This window comes from Pyrus communis, chromosome 6 (assembly GCF_041283825.1).
Source record: "Pyrus communis isolate YQ-2024b chromosome 6, ASM4128382v1, whole genome shotgun sequence".
NCBI lineage: Eukaryota > Viridiplantae > Streptophyta > Magnoliopsida > Rosales > Rosaceae > Pyrus > Pyrus communis.
In genome coordinates, this window is record NC_142570.1 from 7,267,589 (window position 1) to 7,289,613 (window position 22,025).

Consider the following 22,025-nt stretch of genomic DNA (forward strand, 5'->3'; position numbering starts at 1 on the left):
CTCTGGCAAGCGTTGACGTGCCTTGTTTTCAAGAGATTATACCGTGTCACCAAGGCATATAAACCCATGTGCCGTTATCTCTCATTATACATCCGTTGACACTAAAGATGTTCCTTTCTTTCATAAGGGTGTTCGTCTTCAAATTGAAGTAAGATACATAAAAGTGAGACGGAGAAGTCTTTCAACAGGATAAGTGCAAGATTAGATCCCTCTAGACGGGCCAGATTCGATTACGACTGAGGTGTTTGATCATACAAGTGTTTCGAATCCATCAAATGTTGAGCACACAAGAAACAGAATTGAGAAAGAAGATATTGAGCAAACAAACCTTTAAAATCTCTACCATGCTTTGCGGTACAAGATAGTTCGAGTTGTTTAATTGTTAGATCTTGATTTTTATATTTCTAACGAAATATCTTATGGATAGAAAGTTTAAGAGTATTTGATACTCCATAACACCATAGAAAATCTCAACAAAACTCGTCCGAGTCCTCAAAAATGAAAGATTTAAGTTGGAACTTTCAACCCACAATCAATTAGAAGTAACAAAAGGGCATATGATGGTGGAGGAAGGTAGAATAATAATAGTTAGTCAGGACTCGAGTAAGCAACCCAAATGCTCCGAGTAATAATTTCAGCAACAATCATGATGATGCTCTAGGGCACGATTCAATACATAAAGAGAAAAGCTTATAAGACAACTCGCACAAAAATACGCCGCCCTTTAATTTCTGATATGCGATCGCACGCTAATTTCTCTCAACGTTCGAATTGCTATATCAAGGCACCCTCTCTTGTAGATCAAATAGATTCCTCATAATATTTAAATGAAATTAATTGCAAAAGGCGCAAATGGACATGGTGGAGAAAAGAAGAAAAACTTTTATCGCACAAGTTTATCATAACGTTGGCATCCTATACCAATAATATATGTTTTTATATTATCAGCATAACGTGTGAAAGTAAATTCGTGGCATATAAGTCGTTATGAATAAAAGACAATAAGTTTACGTAGGAGTGACACATGAGGCGCGAACTTTGGATCAGCAAACATCTCATATTTTGTTTGCGGCCGTTGAATAATTAAATCATAAACCTTTAAAACAAAGCAAAAGCAAATCAGAGTTCAAGAAGATAATGAAGGAGATAAGATTTAGTATTCTTCCCAACTAGCAACCAGCCAGAAACGGCGATTCACACAGCTTTCCTTTGCTTGGCATGCATGCCACGTGTCTTCCTTCTGTTTGGCAATTGGCTCTGCCGTTTTTCTCGAACCCTAAAAAAAAAACCAACCGCAATAGCAGCTCCTTCAAAAATAAATTTAAAAAAAATAAAAAAAAGATAAAGACAAAAAGGTCAATCGTAAATTTAAAGTAAGAGATGCTACCGATCTTTTCTAACGGACTTTTTTTTTTAATTTTTTACATAAACGATAAAGTGTTTTACTACCATATATATCAAGCATAAAGAATGGTAGATGATGCATTTTTCTTGATCTGAAGATAATTCGCATAGAACGTTGATAATTTCAAACTTCTATACAGCTATTACAAAAGACCATTAAAATCAAGAGTTTTAGAATAGATCTGCTGCAAAGACGATAAACCTAACAAACCTAAAATAAGTGACGATAAACCTGACAAACCTAAAATACGTATCTCACGGCAATCCATCGCAAACAACGAGAACACATAAATCGCCGGAACACAAACAATCGTTGTAAGGACTCACAAAATCTACCGATCTAGGGAATACAACAAAAAAACCAAGAAAACAAAATGCATGAAACTAAGATAAAGCCGATTCGTGTCCACGGTGAAGGAGGATGCGGGTACAAAAGTGGCAGGAGGTGTGAGTAGCAGGAGATGTTGGTCGCAGAGCAAGGACAGCAGAGCAGAGGCGCGGGTGGCAGAGAGGTTCCCCAGCCACAACCACCACCGTTGTCAAAATATTTCAATGTTTTATTAAAAACATGGTTGTACATTTATCGAATAATTATTAAATTCCTAAACCACTTTGAATTTCAATAATTTCTAATATATTTAAATAAGCAGTTTGAATTATCTAGCAGGTAGAACGACAAGGAAAATTGAAAAAAAATAGAACTGAGAATGTTCATATGAAATGAAAGGGTGGTTAGCATTCCTCCCATTAAAGCAAAGTTTGCGCCCACTCTATCCTTTCACTGCCTCCCCAAAAAGTTCAAAAAAAATAAAACCCTCTCCCGGATTGAGTGGGATTGGGAAGGGGGATCACGTGGAGGTTGTCGGACAACAGTCATTTGGACCCCACCAAAAACCCCATCACCACCGCAAAATGCCAACACCAATGCATCAATCATAGCATGGGTGTCAAGGAAGAATCAAAGTAGCTCACACAAATCACACCCTTACATTTTCTTAACCAGAACCGGTGAAATTAGAGAACCTTTTATTTACAAGAAAACTAATGAAAAGAGTTTAAAAACTTTAAGTTTTAACGAAAATGACAAAAATGTGGTTTTTCGTTAAAGTAAATAGTACCGGGAACTTTTCGTTAAAGTTCCCTTTATTTATACATAGAAGTACTGTATCGATAGGGGTGAAACTTAGATTGGGCCAATCCGAACCCACCCATGTCTAACCTGATTTTAAACCCGAACAAGTGGTTTTTTTTTTTTTTTTTTAATTATAACCCATCCGAACCCAATCTAATTCCAACCCGTTTATTGATTGGGTTGAGTTGGGTTGATCATTTGCCAGTTCATCCCTAACCCAACTCAACCCGACTAACCAAACACAATCTAACCAAATTGTAACACATATCAATTAATGCTCATATTACACCTAAGTGAGCCAAGTCCAAAAAACCAACGCGCTTTCAAATTTTTTTTTTTCATATATTACTCTTTATAATTACTTAAGCTTGTAGGGAATAAGAAACTTTGATTAGTTAGCCCATATTTGTAGTCTCTAAATCCTAAAGCTTTATAGTAGATGGATTTATGAAATTAAAGTTAGCTACCTTTGATGCTACTTGGCTTAATTTTTTTAGGAATTATTGGAAACTAAATTGTTACAAGATTAAACTTGAAAAAGTTGGGAAACACAAACCTAACCCAAGTAAACCATAACCCAATTAAATCTGAGCTCAAATGAACCCGAATGAAACTCAACCCAAACCCAAACCCGAATTGTAAAAGTTAGGTTAGAATTGAGTTAACCTTCCAACTTGCCTAATTTGCATCCTTATGTATTGGTAACTTGAATCAATAAGACATGTCACGCGTGAAAGATAAATATATAATATTATTTAATTAGCTTAATTGTCCATTAGTAGTATCTTGAATCAAAACGCATATCAACTAAAAAAGGTTAAATGCATAACACTGCTTCATTGGCTTAAGATACTGTTTACCGCAAATGCCACAATAACAGTATTACAGTCATGTACTACTAATTTTAAAAGTTAAAATGCATAATAACATGCTATTAGATTAATATGATATCACAGTTGTATCAGACTGTTTCTTTCAATTTTTTTTTTAACTTTATAAGTCCAAAATATCTAACCCCCTCTACCAACTAAAACCTAAGCGCTCTCTCTCTCCCCCACACTAACTAAAACCTAAGCTCTCAATCTCTCTCCTCTCAACTTCACAGTTGCGTGCGTACTTGGACGTTGGACCCACTGTCCCAGCTCATTTCTGAATTTGTGAGAGTGAGAGTCTGAGACTGAGAGTGAAAGTTCACAGCTTTATATTATCACTGCTCACTCTCACTCCTCACAGTTGCCCACTCTCTCTCTCTCTCTCTCTCCCCTCATTGTTGCCCAATTTGGAGCTGCCTGCAGCTACATTCTTCCCTTTTCAGTCTCCAAGCTGAGCAGTGAGCTCCAAAAATGGCAGCCACCACTAGCTTCCCCTACTCCTCTGCAATTTTCCTTTCAATTCTCATCATTTCAGGTAAAACCCAGGTCCCAATTTCCCTATTTGCTTCCAAAGTTGCAATCTTTTTTGAAAATTTTGAATTCTGGTCAACTAATTTACAACATTTTCTCTGTTTTTTGTTTTTGTTTTTGTTTTTGAAAAGGGTTCATGTTTCCAGCAACGGTAAATTCAATGGGGATAAACTACGGCCAAATCGCCAACAACTTACCTTCTCCCGACGACGTCGTTCCGCTGGTGAAATCCATTGGCATCTCCAAGATCAAGCTCTACGATGCCGATCCCAAAGTCCTCAAAGCCTTCGCCAACACCGGCGTCGAGTTCATAGTGGGCCTCCCCAACGACTACCTTGCCAAGGTCCAGGACCCGGCCCAGGCCCAATCCTGGGTCAAGTCCAATGTCCAGGCCCATCTCCCCGCCACCAACATCACCTGCATCTTCGTCGGCAACGAGGTCCTCACCTTCAACGACACGTCGTTGAGCAACAATCTCCTCCCGGCAATGCAGAGCGTCCACACCGCCCTCGTCGGTCTTGGCCTCGACAAGCAAGTCACCGTCACCACCGCCCACTCCCTCTCCATTCTCCAGACCTCGTATCCGCCGTCCGCCGGCGCTTTCCGCCGAGATCTGACCGGCTGCATCACTCCGATCCTCAATTTCCACGCCAAAACCGGATCGCCGTTCCTGATCAATGCCTACCCTTACTTCGCTTACAAATCGAACCCTAAGCAAGTGCCGCTCGAGTACGTCCTCTTCCAGCCGAACTCCGGCTCCCTTGATCCTGCCACCAATCTCCACTACGACAACATGCTGTTCGCCCAGATCGACGCCGTGTACTCCGCCCTGGGTTCCCTCGGTTTCAAGAAGCTCCCGGTCCACATCTCCGAGACCGGGTGGCCGTCGAAGGGGGACGAGGACGAGGCCGGAGCGACGCCGGAGAACGCGAAGAAGTACAACGGAAATCTGATCAAGCTCATTTGCCAGAAGAAGGGCACGCCGCTCAGGCCCGGGTCGGATCTCAACATCTACGTGTTCGCCCTGTTCAATGAGAACATGAAACCCGGCCCGAGTTCAGAAAGGAACTTCGGGCTGTTTAAACCCGACGGGTCGCCCGCGTACTCGATCGGGCTCTCGACGGGCAACATTTCCTTTGGTAACTCTAATTCGAGTTCGAGTTCGAGTTCGGGTTCGGGTTCAGGTTCGGGCCAGGGACAGGTAAATCCGATTAGTAATGGTTGGTCGCCGTCGGGTTCTTCCGGCACGCCATACTTGTCCATTTCCTCCGCCCCCGCCACGGTAAGTCTTTCAATTTCACTGTTTACTTTTTTACCGTGGAATCGTGGATAATGTGATGGTTGGAAAACAAAAAAAAAAAAAAAGTGGTCCAGGTGTTGAGTCCTTATTGGTCGTCAGTCTTGATAACTACCGGGGACGGTGGTGCCGCGGAATACGACGTCGTGTCACATGTGATTAAATGGAATCGTTTTTATTTAATTTTTGCTATTTTCGTTTGCAGGAGAGATTCCATGTGATTGGTTGGATTGCGATGATGTGGCTGCTGGCCTCGTTGTTGATGAAAAGCTGAGAGCAAAATATCCAAAGTTGCTCCAGATCAGATCTCAAAATCTGAATGGACGGTGGAAAAGAGAGAAAATAAATAGAAGAGGTTACTTGGGAATTAGGAACAAGGTAAACCTAATCCACCATGCTAAATACTATTTCCCACTATCATCATCGCGGGCTATTTTTAACTGTTGATGCATTTACGGTCAGTTGCCCACTTTCTCGTCGATGGTTATTGAATTTTGATGCATTTTGAGTCTCACATGTATCAACAGTCAAGAGTCGTTCACTTGGAATGAGCCCCCTACTCACGCATTAAAATTCTTTAACTCTTGATGCATTGTGAACACTACGTGCACACCAATAGTCAAGAACTCGCTGGTAGAAGAGTGATGCTAGCATATCTCTTGTAATTCGGTCCTAACACAAAATTCGCAATGAGCCCCACACCTTTTGATGCATATAGGTGATATTTTCTTGAGATCATCAACTAGGTTTTGATTATTAGGGATGGTGTGGGGCTCACTTAGTGAAAGTGATGATGGTGGTGGGTGGCTTTTAGTCTTTTTAGTTGGCAATTGGTGGCACTCAATTCAATTGGTACCAAACATTATTTGATAGGTGCTTATCCTAACTTTTCCCTCTTTTGGGCTTTTGCAGGACAATTATTATTTATTTATAATTCAGTGTCTTAATAACAACTCTAGTGGATTAGGGGTAGGAGGGTGATTAGGGTTTAATTAAAGTGTAATGATGGTGCCGAGGAGCGTTTTAGAAGGCAGAGGCTAGAGGGGGAGGGGGCCCCACTTTTGTATTTGTTGTTGTAAAATATTTTACCTTTCTCATGTACTTAAAGAGTATTTTTATTACTGTATTGACTGTAGTATTTTTTACCTTAATTATTTTCAATTTTTAACTTTCAAAAGAATTAAAACTAAAAATTTTAAATTAAACTCTAGGCTAAATTTTGAAAACTCAAGGGTTCATTGGATGAACATTTGGTTTCAGATTTTAGTTTTCACTTCACTTTTTAAAAAATTGAAAACCAATAACCGAAAACTTAACTCGAAAAAGTAAGTTTTAATATTTAATTTCTTTTGAAAAATAAAAACAATTATCGAACAAAATTTTAATTTTCAATCTCCAAAAAAGTGAAAACTAAAAAGAACATAATATTAAACAGCCCCTAAGAAAGCAATTTTCAGTTCTCTTTTTCTTCGAAAAACTAAAAATACTTTCCAAAGATTTCAGTTTTCAAATTTCAAAAAAAAAAAAAAAAAGGAAAAACAAAAAGGAAAAACAAAATGGTTAATCACCATTCACCTTAACGTTTGTATATGCATTGTACGTAATGAAATTAACAGAAAAATGTCACCAAAATGACAAAAATTGTGACAAAGTAAACGGAAATTAACGTGCAACATTCAAGTAGAACACAAGGCTCTTTGAAATTGTCCACCAAATACATTCAAAATAATGTATTCTGTCTACATACAGCCTTCACTGCTTTATCGTGGCAGCCGTAATAACACGAACGGCTTATGCAAGTTCCATATATAATTTGCTACCCTTGCCGACAAATAAATGTCTATCAAAATTTCGTTTTCTAAAAAAATATTGTATGAGATGGAGAAGAGATTTTTAGTACCAACCGCCATGTCGTGCAGCTCCTTCCCCTCGCATTGCCGTTTGGTCCACTCCCAGCGCCGTGCAATCTGTATGTTCAACCAGCCACAATGCTCGCCCTTCTTGCACCAAGTCGGCTTAACTTGGTCCACTCCCAGCGCATTGCCGTTTGGTCCACTCCCAGCGCCGTGCAATCTGTACGCTCAAGATTCCATATGAGTCCCTGATGACTCGGCCTCTCCGGTATTTTGTCCACTTTTAACTCTCCGATAAAACAGCACATAGGCGGCCGAAGTCTTGATATCAGTTTCATTGACCGGAGATACGTGACCGTCGTCAAAATGGTACCATCTGTTCTCATCAATCAACTGCAAAATCGGAAAGATAACATGTCACTTAAAGGCTTGGCATGCTAATACTTGACCGACCGACAGAAACTATTCAAATTGAAAATGATGAGATGCATTAGAGCTATCCTACCTTGGCATATGCAGTGTAGTGCCCACCACCTAGACCGCCGTAATGGTTGCTAATGGCGTATAGCTCATAGAGATGAGGCTTTCCATCCTTGCTTTTCACATATTGACTCAAATCAAGATTATGAATTGGAAAAGTCACCAGAGTATCAAGTTTATTCTTTGAGTATCTGCTATATGAGAACCGTTTCAGGTGAAAAACAAGAACCTCCGGCAACATCCACAAATCCAGTTTCTTTGTAGCTTGTCTATGTTCCTTGCACTTAGGGCAGTACCTGTATTGCAAAATTCAATAACATACGTCAAGGATGATACCTACTTGCCTGAAAATTATAAATAATGCCGTACAGAAACCATTAGAATAGGCAAAAGAACAAACCACATATCATCGGGACCTAGAGGTTCTTCCTTCAAAAATGCCTCCAAGCATGTAAATAAGGAAATAGCTTCTTGCCGAGTTTTCTTTGCTGTGAACCCATTCTTGTGTACCTCAGGTAGATCCCTGAGATAGCTAGCATCATATACTTCGTCTTCTTGGTCGGTCCAGTCCGCAAATATCTTTACGATTTTACCGGGACTTATGGATGAAGACTTTTCAAGTGGTTTGCAGTTCGTACCCCTCTCATCAGCTAAAAATAGCTGGAAGGATAACTCGCCACTTGATGTTTCCTCTAGTTCTATGTTCTCCGTGGGCCTCAAATTGTGGCTGTTTGATGGTTCATGAATGGCTTCTGAAACTAATCCATTTTGTTTCGTGCTATGAAGCTTAACCACTCTCTTCAAAGGCAACAGAATTTTAGAAACAGCTCTACCGACATCAACACCAGTTATCCGGTCTTCTCCTAGATAGGCAACCAAAGGTGTTCCAAAAAGCTTTCTCTGACCCTTCAGAGGATCTAAAGCACATCTGCAAATTGACAATAGCTTTAGTTAATAATGACAAAGAGCCCATCCAATGGATACACGCAGAACCTAGGTGATTAAGCAATTATACTTAATCACCTATTTCTCAGGGTTTACAAAAAAAGAACAATTCCATGGTCCTCAGATTTTTCACTGAAATCGACATTCCTTGCTTATGTAAATTAAACCTTAGAAGCCCAGGGCAAATTAGAGTTCACACTTTGTAAGTTTACCTGCATGCAAACTCAACTACAAGAGATAAAAGGAAGCAGACTCACTTTTCCTGCCGTCGATGAATAATTTCAAGTCTGGTTCTGGAAGCTACTTCTTTAGAATATCTATAGGCCACAATCCGATCATCATTCTTAATTGAAGACAATGGTTCTGAAAGGTTGTCCAAATATCGATAAATTCGATGGTCATACACCTGGAATGGAAGTGTTAAGACTAATATTTTACCCAAAAACTCAAGTTGTTAGGTGCCAACAAAAATATATATCAAGTTAACACCCCTTTAAGTTGCAGCCCCTATATATTATATTGCATGTGGTCAAGAGAGAAACATATGCATGGGCCTCAATCTATAGTTCACAGTTAATTGGGGAATGGGGATGAGAGGTTTCCAAAGCCTCTTGAGACCATAAATTTGATACCATATAGGCTACTGCTGTAGCTTAAAAACTTAAACTAGAGGGAATGCTGAAATGAGCCAACAAATGATTTCGAGCTAACAAAAAGGTTTTGATGCTACAGAAAAAATAAAGAATAAAAAACAAATGGAACTATTAAGTCAGTGAACTCCATATTACCTCAGCAAGCCGAAGGGTTTCATCACTGTTTAAGCAGCATGCGGTAGCCAATGCCTCAATAAGATCCTTACAGCACCGATCTTTTATCAAGGTTACAGTGTACGGAAGTGGAAGCCCACGCCCATCTCCATAAAGCACAGTTACCGTCATTGACCGGGTGACAGTTGAAGGTAGTGGCAATGATAAGTACATAAAGGGATCAAAAGTAATTGAAACCTTGCTACAAACTGGGCATACCAATGTTGATTTATATTGACCCTGGACATTAGTTAAACCAGAAATGTGAGTCAATAACCAAAAGATACATTTAACAAAAGTTCCTAAATTAAGAAATAGATTACTTGTATGACACAGTGAACATCCAACTACACAGAGAAGCAAAAATTACTCTTGAAACAAAAAAAAGACACAGCTAAATACAAAAGAGCAAGTCCATTTCGATATAAATTGATCAAATTGGTCAAAAGAACCAAATTGAAAAATATTAGCATAACAAACATAGGATTACTGAAGAGAGAAAAAGAGCTGACATTTAAGATCTAGCAATAGCAACATGCACACATTGTCTGATATAACACTAACAGTCACAAAAGAATTCTTACTTGGCAAACATCCACAATCAATGAATCATTTCGGGCCTTGTGATTTTTCCAACATTCAATTGCAACTTCCTCATCTGGACGACCATCTGAATCTTTTGTTTCAATGTATGGCTTACTCTTGACACGATTCAAATCTTCATGTAGTCCATCAAGTAAGAAAGCAAGAAGTTCCTGAAAAAAGAACTCACCATTCAGAAAAATACAATAGTAATTTAGCTTGTTATAAATACTGTAGAAAAACACTCTTGGTGGCTTTTTCAAGATCAAGTGACATTTTGTTTAAAAAAAGAAACACTGTTGCACATTTAACATTAGATAGCATACTATTACATTGAAAAGCATTAAACAGAAGATATTAAGAAAACAAATAGTACTAACTTGAGAATCATGTTGATTATAGCCACTAAACTGGGGAGCAAATCGAGAAAGTTTTCCCTTGAAAGCACGTGGTGCAATTGTTGTTCGTCCTGATGACCACAATTTTCTCAACAACTCACCGAAGGCAAGAGCAAGCTCACCCTGCAGAATTGCTCCATATGTCAGATTTTAAAGGAAAAAAAGGGAGAAAATAAATTAATATTCAATAATATCTGCATGGAGAAGGCGTGAAGGAGATATGAAAATGATAACCACACTTACATGCATCCCTAAAGGATTGTCAGTGTTGATCTCATCGGAGTAATCTTGCAAGAAATACTCAACAAGTGGAGGCGTATGGACTAAGCACTGAAGTGAACTATTCATAAAACATGTGTTTCCAAGATTTTGCAATCCAGCCAAACCTCCCCTATCTAATTTTTTCATTGGATTATAAACATAACTTTTATCATCTGTTTCTGTTGATGTTGAGCTGCTTAAGGCACTTCCCTGGTGCAAATTATTATAACTATAATCCATTGAATGACCATTTGACAAGGAAGGCCCTCCTGCAATTGTCATAGATGACCTTGATGGTTCTAGGGGTACCAATGCTAACTCATTTCCTGTTGAATCCATGGAGAATTGAGAAGATAAGTTCCCATTAACTTGCACCTCAAGAAGAATCTGCAGGAAAAGTATAGATCAATAAAGTCATTAGATAAATCAAAATAAACGTCACAACTGACAAATCTCAGGATAATCCAGAAAGAATTCAGAAGTCAAAGTAAAATGCTGATACACATAAAACCCAATCCCAAGTGGGAAATAAGAAAGGAGTGCAAAAATAACAACCACGCAGCAAATGTCTACTTAAAAATGCAGCTTAATCAGTAATAAGTAGGCTGGAAAACCCAACTTAGTATATCTCATGTTTATCTTTAACAATTCAATTTATTCTTTTGTATAATAATTTATGACAAGCAATCATTCAATTCAAGTAACAAAGAACATCCTAATTAATGATAAATAAATTAATAATACAGTATAACTCACTTCTTGATCCATCTGCAAGTTCAGCTGCTCCAGGGTTTGGTTTGAAGCACTCAAAAATGAATTCTTCTTCATGTTGAAGTAGTCCCAAATACGAGCCTGTGATCAAAAATTAAGAAGGAAAGGAAAAACCAATGTGATTAACTTCTTAGTAAATGAAGTCGAAAACTCCCAAAAGACAGCAAGGGGGGAACAACTATGTAAATGTACCTTTTGTTGCTCTATTCCTCTAATTTTGCACACCTTCTCGTAAAGCTCCTGTACAGTAGCCTGAAACAGACTAAATTTGTTAAAACCTTCATTGTATAGTATATACATATGGTCAAAGTCATCACAAGATTCACAACCACGACAGCCAAAGTTTACACACTTCCAAGAATGCAACACCATCAGACAAATAAAAACAATGAAAATACAACTCGAGATGGCAACCCCTTACATATCCTTTTCTACAAGCAATGAAAAATTTTCCAAAACTTATATGTATGAAGCAAAAAGCAAAAGAAAGATTAATGTACCTTTTTGCTTAATCTTATAACTGTCTGGCTGCTGTCTTTTGAATCAATAATCTTAAGACAGAGCGGGTAGACCTCCACCATCAGATTCTTGATAAGGTCACCCTGAGAAATCATCTTTCTTGGTAATGCTGGACCTCCTTTGTACCTGTAAGATTTAAAGGATATTTTTATAAAAAATACGGAACAAAATATGAAAAAGGTGCCCTTGCACCTATTTTAAGTTGAATTTACTATTAAACACACTCCCTGTAAACTTTTAAAGAAAATAGAATACAAGTGAAAGTGGTTTGATGCAAAATAAGTAATTACCAGTCGAAAAGCTTTTCCCAAACTTCTTGAGAAACTAAGACATAGTCATGCTCTTCCACCAGTGTTCTATGAAGCTGTAAATCGCCGTCCTCAGATTCATTTACAACTATATCAGAATTATCAATAGGTCCAGGTCTAGCTATGTTTTTAGATGAGAGCAGATCCAACTTTTGAGACACAGAATCCTGCTCGTCATATAGATGTTTTCCAGTGCCTTGCTCAACATACCTCTTCCAGCTTGAGTGCCACCTGGACAAACAGTAGAATAAACCCAGTTACAAACATGCAAGCATTTTTACTATTGAAACAACAGCCAGAAACCCAAATTACAGTCAAGAAGTCTTCAAAGTAATGTCACCCACACAGTAGTATAGATTCTTGTAATGCAGATAACGTTAAATCTGTTCTACAAAGTGTAAGGAAAATTTTGCCTAGTTAAAACTGATCCCGATATTGGTCATACTGAACAACGTCATAACCAATTTTTGTAAAAGCACCAGATTAAAACTTCATTTAGTAATTCTTCTGTTAAAGTAGAAGGGAGGTGCCCTCTAGATATACTAAAAAGAACTTTTGAAATTCAGAAGTACTATTTAAGATTTTATGTCAAACAATGTCAAAACACCTTTGGTTTTCAGATTGTGGTTTAAGTCATCCTAAAAGCAGTTTCAAACAGGCCCTAATAAATGCTTGGGAGACTTGGGGGAGTCCTTTTCGCATGGTTTGCTACTCCGATGGCCGAGCCTTAGCCCACAAAGGAGGCCCACCAGTTAAAAAAGCTCAAACCTTAGCCTATTTAAAAGGTTCCCCCTCTCATAGTAACTAACTCCATCTACATTCACTCTCACTCTCTCAAAAAAGGCTCTCGAGCCTTCTAAGTAAAGGCCACACTTTCAGTGAAAACACAATACAAATCAATGTGGACACAGTGCTACTTAGGTGAACCGTGTTACATCGCTTCACTCATGTTCTTGGTGTGATTGTTCAATTTTATGGTCTTAATTTGTCGAACCAAAGTTTGGAATCAACATGCTCCATGTAAAAAGCAACCATATGAATGCGCTAAAAGAAAACAAAAAAGAGAGTGACTTCCTAAACACGAAAATAAACAAAAGAAAATCTAATCAAGTACCCAATTGCTCGATACAGAAGCATAGCACAAATGCATGCTCTTGGCTTAGAAAGCACGTAAAACCCACAAGAAGCTAAGAACCCAAAATTAACCAAACAATTACGATGCGAAAAGCACTTCTCAATAAAGATTCAAAACAAAAGCAACACGAACATGCAAATAGATGGCTGCCAATCCAAAGATAAAACCTTTAGCATTAAATTCAAAGAAAGAGGAGCACACACCTATTGGAAACAACATAGAACAAGTTGCCTTCTTTGACGTTGGCATCCGATTTTCGAGCCAATTCATCGACGATCCGCTTCTCCTCCTCCGGCGTGTTGGGTAAGCAACTAACTCCGTTTTCCATCATGAAATCCGAATCCGGAATTGTCATGGCTGATGATTCACACAACCTAACCAATCAACAAATCAAATAAGAAAGAAACAAAGATCCCAAATTCGAATCCGACCCAATTCAATCCAGACCACAATTAAACAAAATCGACAAGCAACAAGTTAAACACATAAATATCAAGCGAAATTGAGAAATCGGACGAACCAGATCGCGGCGGAGAGAGAATGTGAAAAGCGGCAGCAGCCGCGGGACGGGGGAGGAAGCGTGGAGGGATTGCAGTTGAAGGTAGTTGGTGGGGGTAAAGGCAATGGGTAATGATCTGTGGGAGGGGGAGAGAGAAATGCCCCAGAAATCTCTTACCGTCTTTCAATGATTTGTCCCCTTCGTCTGAATCGCCTTTTTATATCTAGAGAGAGAGAGAGAGAGAGAGAGAGAGAGGGATTGAACGGGTAAACTTAAAGGCCCAACTTCCACGGGAGAGATTGAATTCCTCAAGACTTCTTGGTGTTTGGTGGACGCAACGCGACGGTCCACTTGCATACGTATCGTGTTACGGCCATGTTACATACCAAAATTTTAAAATATACCGGTATTTTGACAGACCAACTGATTTGATGACGAAACTTCATATTTTGCATGCAAACGAAAGAATGAAGCGTTGAATGAGCGACTAAAAATTCACTTTTCAAAAATTCTATTATACATTATACGCTAATGTATACTAGATACGGATGAATACCGCATACAATGAATAAAAAATGCAGTATTCACTTTTAACTCTCATATTTCTTGTTGGAAAAGTTAAACCAGTCCACGCAAGGCAAAGGGTATATTCTCATTTTTAATCCTCTGCATACAATCACAAATTTGAAGGTGAAGACCATATATTGAAATGGATCCTGACCTTTCCCTGAGCCGAACAAACCAAGATGATGAATTTACAAAAGGTTAGGTTTAATTTATGGAGGAGGTGCAGCCTGCCTAAGTTTTTACAGAATCAAATCGAATCTACGCCTCAATAAACGAGGAGTTCTAATCCACTGTCACAAAAATTAAACAACTCATATGTACACTGGTATTACATTTTTCGGATCCAGCATGAAATCCCAACTGGGACTTCATCACGAAAAGCCGTCAAAGCCGTAGGGCAGCTGCAACAGCGTCACGGGAAAGAAGGGATGGTGGACTGAAAGGCTTCATGGCCACATTGAGAGCCTTGATATCAGACCAAACAGTGCAAACAACGAACAATCACGTTGCCCCGGTCTCATCATCCGAACTAGTAGAGGCCTCACTTCCTCTTACCGGGCATGCTCCGCCTCCCTGAATATCATCCTCAGTGGACATGCTTCCCTCGGTGGAATTAGAAAATGACTGTCCAACATCATCGTCAGTAAGCATATCTGCCTTCCGCTTCTCCCTGACATCCTTTATTCCTTTTCCCTGAAGAGCCAATCTCCTACGTTTTCGAGCTTTTCTCTTGCCCTTGGGGTAGTCCTCTCTCTGTGTCTCAATGCTTTTACCATCCAACTCCTTTGGATTTTTTCCCTTGCCATATTCATTATCATCTGAATCTTCAGCATCTGCTTTTCGCCTTTTCCTACTAGAATTTGTCTGCTACAGAGATAAAAAAAACATGAGAAAATGTATAGTCCTAATTACTGCTGTTTTCAGCAAAATAGGAATGAGAGAACACTGAGCCACAATCTGAACATTTTATTCTACCCGAACTACACAATGTCAGCTCCTTATTATGAGCTTAATTTGTCCCACATCCATGTCTCACCAAGTTCACATGGGAAGTTCTCTTGCTACACCAGTTTATTCCAATTATCAGGTGATTGATTAATTACCCACACCCCGCCCCCACCCCAAAATAAAAAAGAGAAACATGTAAAGCACATAAACGACCATGGTTGAATATTGACAGTTCATGTTTTTGGTTCAGCAGTTTTAATAATTTGGATCATGCAACAGACTTTTGCAATGAAATTAGTAAAGGATACAATAAAGCATATGTGCATTGATTAAACACAAATGTGCGTATATTGATGAGGATACCTTAGGACCACGATCAACTAACCGAGCCCATTCATGTCGATTTCGAAGGCAATCAAGAACAGCCTGTGAAGGACTTGTGTATGCATAACGCTCTCCATTATGCTTTCTCAGGTTATGCCAGTGCTGCAAAAAGAAACAAGAAAGGAGAGAAAAAATTCAGATACATTCATTGTTCTTCACGCACTATGGCGTACTACAATTAAACAACAAGAAAAATTTCAAGTATTCTTTTGAAAGCAACCATACCGGCATCACAGCATTACAAAGCTCCTCATATGTCATGCGTCTGCCTTTACTCATAATCTCATTTATCAAGGCTGTACAAGGAAAACACAATGAGCAAATAATGAACAAAATCTAAGAAGAAATGGGAAACCTTACAGAATTACAGCTACCTGGTAATGTACGATGAATCGGACCAACTGAGCCTGTATCATCATCAGAGACATTCCTAGGCGAACTGCGTACAGATGACACATTGCGATCATTAGCCTCATTGGACGAAGATGGTCCACTGTTTGCAGTATGAGTGGAGGAAGAATGAATATTCTTCCTGCCAGAGAGTACCGCTGCCGAAGATCCATTGTCCTCCCTCTTACTAGCAACATCTGATGCATCTTGTCGTCTTCGATCTGGAGAAGATGATATTCTGCCCGTCCTTTTAGCTTCTTCATCATGTTCACGTGAACTTCGGGACCCATCTTTAGGTGCATCCCTGATTTTTCTTCTAAAGACCTAGAGATTGTATTAATGGGATTAGTTGGCACAAACATGACTCAGATATACACGAGTGCAAGACATCCTCTTCATCAAAAGATGATAAAATCAACATCATATTTTTCTCAAAAGATGAAATAAGTTTGACATCTTACCGAACTGTGATCCTTTCCTCCAGAATTAGATGTACGCTTCATTAACGTGCTTGTTGCACTTGGAGAAGTCAATTGAGGTAAGCTAGACGCATTGCGAACACGTGGTACACGAGGTACTCTCGGAGAACTGTTGAGCTCTTGATGCAAAAGCATAGCTATCTGCCAAATTCCCAATAAAATATTTAAGATGTCATCCCAATAACTTACCAGCAATAAAAGATAATAAGATAAAGAAATGAAACTTCTTTTCTCACCTCCTGGTCACTTAATTGTGCCTGCACACTTGGTGGTGCAGGGGGAAAAGCAGATGGTGTGTGATTCTGATTAGTCTTAGATGAAGTTGTATGGTTGAACTTTTCACCTCTTTGCAATGCACTAGAAGCTGAACTCTTATTTTGTACATGTAAAGCCTTCTGGCTGGGCAGTGATCCAGCAGGCTCACTAGATCCTGAAGGAACAGCAGTATTCCCTGCTGGAGATGTCTTGGAAGATGAGTGATGCACTGAATCTTTTGATTCTGATGTGGCCCCCTTGGAATCATGATTCCTGCTCAAGTGTGAGGTTTTCAGAGTAGAATTTGTAGAGGATCTGATATGCTCTTTTACTGTTTTCCTTGACATATTGTCCCTGTCTTCGTCCAAGTTGTCACATGAAGCACGATCCTTCTTAATGCTAACATTACTTTCAGATATTACTCGTTGCTTCGAAATTGGATGAGGATTCTGAGCATCACCAGATTTTAAGTTATCAGAAGTGGATGATATGGACACTGCAACGGTGGATGAAATGGCAGAAGATTTTCCAGCACATGCTATTGTTTTACACTGACTGGGTATGGCTGGAGAGTTTAACATAATTCCATCTGGTTTTGAAAGCTCTTCAGGAGACCCCAAACTGTGTTTGGGATCTGCCGGACTTTGTTGCAGAGCCATGGAACCCTCAGAACCTTCCAATTCCTGTTTAAGTTGACAAGGATCACCAGATAACTCATCGCCCTTGTCTTTACGAGAATCACTAGCCGCTTCTGAATTTCTGTCAGCACCAAGCACCTTATGGTCACTAGATAGTGGGCTGTTTACTAGTACCTCATTGATTCTCAGACTTTCAGACATGTGATCAGAAGATACGCTGAGATCTTTTGCATCAGCATGAGGAGAATGCTGAACTTTCAATGAGCTACTACAATTCTCATTATGTTCTTCTGTTTTCAATTTAGAATGAGGTTCTACAGAGATCCCACCAGTAGAATATTGAATCTGATTCTTAACTTCTGAAGCAGCGACATCTCCAATCAGAGGTTGCACATCCAACGTGTCATCTGCTGTCCTATCTCCCTATGGCACAAGAAATGTCAATTCCAAAAAATTGTTTTGTCTCAAATCTGAAACACTTATAGATGTCTATGTGCACAAACACACAATACACATGTGCAGTCCAATGAACTAGCATTAAATAGTGCCAAACTCAGTAGTCAAGAAATGTACAAATCCATTTTGTGCATAGAGAGTTGATATTGATGCTTATGTGTATGGTTTCTTTTTTTCCTTGTTAAAAGGTTTACTATATGCTTGGCATGAAATTCCAAAAATTAATTGTGAATAATTCAATTATCCATGGTGTATAAATATAAAAAGAAAGCGGATTTTGCAGTAATAGTTCCATTACATGGATGAATGGTTAAATAAAGCAACAAAATACTTAATAAACACTAGCAACCGACTAAGATGAGTATCAATAAAGCGTACCTCTTTCTTTTCAAAATCAGCTGCACCATCATTGTGCTCTAACAATGAAGCAACAGCATCAATAGTTTTGGTGAGAGTGAGATTCTCCGGCACTACAGGAACTTGGTGGCCGACCTTGTCTTCCTTCAGTCCATCACCAATTGAAATTTTCTGTTTACGCGTGTCAGAAATTAAGGTTTCTGACAAGTGTTTTTCAACAGTAGAGTCTACTGGAAGACAACCATCTGATGCAGGTTCGCTGACCATGGAATCGCTAAACTTCTTGCTATTCTTACTCTGAATGTCACCCTTGGAAATCTTCGGACCTCTGTCCTCAGAAAATTCCAATTGTTTTGCATCACTCGTGGGTGTAAACACTAGTAATAAAAATTAAAACACAAAATTTGGAGTCAACAGATATTTTCCCATCATAAAATTCTTGCCATGTAAGTTGACCAAGGGTTAATATTCTTGCCATGTAAGTTCTCAAAACCAAAAACTATTATTTTCCCATCATACAAGATAAGTATAACAGAAAGCGTCCAAGGCACAGAAAATCACCTGATTTAGAAGATTGTGCACCTCTCTTCTTTGCATCAGCCTCTTTCTCAGCGGCTCTAGCCTTCTTCTTGCCACTCCGATCTTTGGATGTCCCCAAATCATCCTTTTTCCGCTTGCCCGAATGTAACACAACAGGCCGAAGTAGACTTCTCTCCTTCTTCACACCACTCTGAGCACACCTAAGATCAACAGCTTCATTATCCCACCTTTTCCTCTCTTTCAAAGATGCATTCTTGTTATACCCCCCATCCTCTGTTCGGCCCCTCGTCCCCACCAAAGAAGCTACTGGGTTTGCCAACATACTCTCCTTCAACAAGGAGAACAGAACGCCAGCACCTCTATCAACCGGATTCTCATTTTCCTCGTCAAATTTAGCATCATCCTCCTTCTTCTCGTCCCAACAAGGGAACTCCCTATACTGAAAATTAAACTTTTTGGGGACATACCCAGTAGACTTCCACAGCTCCGGAGTAAAAACCGATGACAACCCACCAAATAGAGCAGGGTCCCCGCCCGGGATTCCCTGAACATGCACCCTCTCCTCCATCGGTATATCAGTCCAAAGCCGGAAAGGCCGCCTGGTAGGCACATTAGGCGGATGTGCATAAGAGCTCTCCATCCTCACAGTCTTCGTCGGAAGCTCAACCAACAACTGCGCAACCTCGGTTTCCTCACTATCATTCCTATTGTTCTTACTCTTACACTTATCACAAACAAAATTATCATCTCCCTTCACATACCTAGAGCACCGGGTGTGCACCCAAACGCTACACTCGTCGCAATTGACCATCTCTTCCCCATCGTCAAAATTGACACCGCACAGGCAGTCCACGGTCCACGACCCGTTAACCCAGTCATCCGGCGGGTCCGAACTCTGAAGCCGGTGCGACCGACCCTTCATAGCTACAACCTCCTACCCTCCAAAACTTAAAAACCCCAACTATCTCTGCAACCAAACAAGCAACCCCCTACACTTAAACCTAACCCTAACCCTAAAATCCCAATTCCCCTAATTCTCAATCCGGATGCATTGTTTTCAAAATTTCAAAAAAAACTACGGATTCTTGTAAATTCTATGCAATAAATCACCCAAACATCGAAAGATTTAGGGATTGAGAATTCCGTTACCTGGAATCTGGAAACCTCTGACCTCTGGCTTCTGGGGATCTCTGTCCGTAGCGAAGAAAATGGCTTCTTCTTCTTGCGGAGGATTGAGCGGAACTGAAAGAGAGAGAAAGCCAGTTTATGTTTTTAATTTTGTTTTTCTGAGTTTTGTGGATTTTGTGTTTGGCGTCCGTGGAGTATTGACTCATTCAGCCGGCTCGGCTCGTTACGGCTCATAAATATCGCGACTCGTGGAAACTGGAAAGACGAGCCGGGCCGTGGTTTGTCGGAGCGTTCAGACGACTTTTGAGACGCTGCGTTTCGACTCGCAATGGGAATGGGTCTCATTGGGCTTTGGGAATGGACAAACTGACGGTCCGATGGACCTTTCTTTTCGACCCACATGTCAATTTTTTCGTCTCTCGCTTTTTTTTTTTTTTTTTTTTTTTGGTAATTTAATTTTGTGTGTGAAATGGGTGGTAGCGTTGAGACAAAGCCACATTACGATTTGCGAAGCATCTTGAAGCACGTATCAATAATTTTTTATGTTTCAAACTCATTAATTTCGTATTTTATTTATTGTTTCGCTCATCAATGTGATCATTGATGTCAAATTCCGCTAAAAAATCTGTTCAAATGCTGGATGTGAAACTAAATTGAGCCTATAAAACCAATCATATGACGTTGCATGAACTAAATTTTATTCTTATAAATATTTTAAAATTTTAAAACAATAAGAAACAAAAAATAAAATAAAATAAAAGAAATAAAAACTAAAAAAAGCACTCTTCCTCTCCCTCTCTACCCGAAGTTACCTCCTCCCCAACTCACCCTCTGCTAATTAGTTGCAGGGGTTGGGGCTGAAGTTGCCTCCCCATTCCTGCATTCTCCGACCCAATTCAGTCCCAACCCTTTCCAATCGTGATTCCCACCTTCACTCGCCACACTCTTCCCTGCCACCACCCTCTCCCCCGCCATCACCCTCTCCCCCACCACCTAGATTTCCCAAGCCCTTTCTCTCTCCCTCCACCACATCGTCGCACACCTCCTCACCCACCCAAGTTTCCCCAGGCCCTTTCTTTCCCCCTTTCCCCCTCCACCGCGTCGTCGCACACCTCCCCACCCATCCCAGATTTTCCCGACCCGACAGCGTTACTTTTAAGTTGATTGATTTTATTTATAAAAAAAAAAAGTCTAAGGCGTTATGAAATTTTAAACTATTTTTCTTTTTAGATAAAGAAACTGATTTCTTTTATTTCATTCACATGGCATAATATAATTGGCTATGTAGGTCCACACGATTTCCATGTCAGCAAAGTATAACAAAATGAGATTACAAAGACCATATTGATGAATGGAGAAATAAATAAGGGACGAAATTAATGAGTTGAAAACATAAAGAGCGAAACTATCACTTAGCTAAACATAAAGGTGCATTTTTTGATTTAAAAAACCATTTCATATGCTAACGCAAGAGATTTTTATTGGTGTATGTGATATATGTGGTTTATGAGTGGTTGGACCTGCTCCAAAGTTACTTTTTAAGATGTTTTATCTTGGAGGGTCAGTAAACAAGATAGTTCGTGAGAATTTTCTCGTTAGACGATTAAGAGTGGTATGAAAGTTATAATGAAATTCTCATGGTGAGTTGGAATCTAATTTGAGTGAGTTCAATTATTAAGTATAATATATGAGTCTCGTTTTAAAAATAAAAAAAAATACTTGGCCATTCACATCGTTGCAGCAACAATGTCAAAAGAAGCAAACTTAGTGGTTGGATTTCTCTCTTTACTATGGTAAGAGAGAACTCTTTGTCAACAAAAAAATTAATGAAAAGACGATTTGTTCTTCTATTCATAATTCAATAAAAAGTATCAAAAAGAAAAATCATGGGCTGGTGATAATTTCGCACAAAATTTTTTTACTATTTTTTTATCTTCCCGCAACCACATGTGCTAATAATAATTTTTTTTTTTACAAACAATAACATTAGTAGATTAAATAATTAAGCTGTCTTCAAAACTATATTTAAAATATTTATTTATGTACCATAGTTAATTGTCATTTGTTATTGTCTTCAAAACCATCATTTG

General features: G+C 39.3%; 3 protein-coding genes and 1 long non-coding RNA gene across 6 annotated transcripts; 1 reads left to right on the forward strand and 3 right to left on the reverse strand.

Annotated features, from left to right (window-relative positions):
* Nucleotides 1–918: 918 nt before the first annotated feature.
* Nucleotides 919–2,444, reverse strand: LOC148696201 (uncharacterized). The gene is made up of 2 exons (XR_015963527.1): nt 1,637–2,444; nt 919–1,606 (listed from the first exon to the last, which is right to left on the reverse strand). It is a non-coding gene; the product is annotated as an uncharacterized LOC148696201 (long non-coding RNA).
* A 1,142-nt stretch (nt 2,445–3,586) lies between these two features.
* On the forward strand, nt 3,587–6,387 carry LOC137711560 (glucan endo-1,3-beta-glucosidase 11). The gene is made up of 4 exons (XM_088695664.1): nt 3,587–3,943; nt 4,071–5,221; nt 5,442–5,614; nt 6,149–6,387. Exons 1-3 carry the CDS (start codon nt 3,880–3,882, stop codon nt 5,508–5,510), a joined length of 1,284 nt encoding a protein of 427 aa, XP_088551790.1. The 5' UTR covers nt 3,587–3,879; the 3' UTR covers nt 5,511–5,614; nt 6,149–6,387.
* Nucleotides 6,388–6,932: 545 nt separating this feature from the next.
* On the reverse strand, nt 6,933–14,326 carry LOC137711559 (ubiquitin carboxyl-terminal hydrolase 9). Of its 2 annotated transcripts, none has more exons than XM_068450812.2 (14): nt 13,815–14,326; nt 13,498–13,668; nt 12,142–12,390; nt 11,833–11,977; nt 11,525–11,584; nt 11,318–11,413; nt 10,544–10,948; nt 10,283–10,423; nt 9,905–10,075; nt 9,303–9,560; nt 8,772–8,920; nt 7,970–8,497; nt 7,595–7,865; nt 6,933–7,482 (listed from the first exon to the last, which is right to left on the reverse strand). In XM_068450812.2, the coding sequence occupies exons 2-14, from the start codon at nt 13,647–13,649 to the stop codon at nt 7,318–7,320; spliced, it is 2,790 nt and encodes a 929-aa protein (XP_068306913.1). In that variant the 5' UTR covers nt 13,650–13,668; nt 13,815–14,326; the 3' UTR covers nt 6,933–7,317. The 2 variants fall into 2 exon arrangements, with proteins under 2 accessions (XP_068306913.1, XP_088551789.1); XM_088695663.1 differs by having other exon boundaries at nt 13,498–13,651; nt 13,815–14,042.
* A 221-nt stretch (nt 14,327–14,547) lies between these two features.
* On the reverse strand, nt 14,548–20,104 carry LOC137710661 (RING/FYVE/PHD zinc finger superfamily protein). 2 transcript variants are annotated; one of them, XM_068449747.2, is made up of 8 exons: nt 18,829–20,104; nt 18,289–18,644; nt 16,798–17,877; nt 16,544–16,702; nt 16,067–16,406; nt 15,918–15,988; nt 15,672–15,794; nt 14,548–15,224 (listed from the first exon to the last, which is right to left on the reverse strand). In XM_068449747.2, the coding sequence occupies exons 1-8, from the start codon at nt 19,727–19,729 to the stop codon at nt 14,862–14,864; spliced, it is 3,393 nt and encodes a 1,130-aa protein (XP_068305848.1). In that variant the 5' UTR covers nt 19,730–20,104; the 3' UTR covers nt 14,548–14,861. The 2 variants fall into 2 exon arrangements, with proteins under 2 accessions (XP_068305848.1, XP_068305847.1); XM_068449746.2 differs by having other exon boundaries at nt 14,548–15,227.
* Between the last annotated feature and the right edge of the window lie 1,921 nt (nt 20,105–22,025).

Coding starts and splice junctions, on each gene's coding strand:
- LOC137711560 (XM_088695664.1), top strand. CDS start 3,880: ATGGCAGCCACCACTAGCTTCCCCTACTCCTCTGCAATTTTCCTTTCA. Junction 3,944..4,070: donor TTCAATTCTCATCATTTCAG/GTAAAACCCAGG, acceptor GTTTTTGAAAAG/GGTTCATGTTTCCAGCAACG. Junction 5,222..5,441: donor TTTCCTCCGCCCCCGCCACG/GTAAGTCTTTCA, acceptor TTTCGTTTGCAG/GAGAGATTCCATGTGATTGG.
- LOC137711559 (XM_068450812.2), bottom strand. CDS start 13,649: ATGACAATTCCGGATTCGGATTTCATGATGGAAAACGGAGTTAGTTGC. Junction 10,076..10,282: donor ATAATCAACATGATTCTCAA/GTTAGTACTATT, acceptor TTCTTTTTTCAG/GAACTTCTTGCTTTCTTACT. Junction 8,921..9,302: donor AAACCCTTCGGCTTGCTGAG/GTAATATGGAGT, acceptor CTTCCATTCCAG/GTGTATGACCATCGAATTTA.
- LOC137710661 (XM_068449746.2), bottom strand. CDS start 19,729: ATGAAGGGTCGGTCGCACCGGCTTCAGAGTTCGGACCCGCCGGATGAC. Junction 18,645..18,828: donor TGCACAATCTTCTAAATCAG/GTGATTTTCTGT, acceptor TTTTATTACTAG/TGTTTACACCCACGAGTGAT. Junction 17,878..18,288: donor CTGATTTTGAAAAGAAAGAG/GTACGCTTTATT, acceptor CTTGTGCCATAG/GGAGATAGGACAGCAGATGA.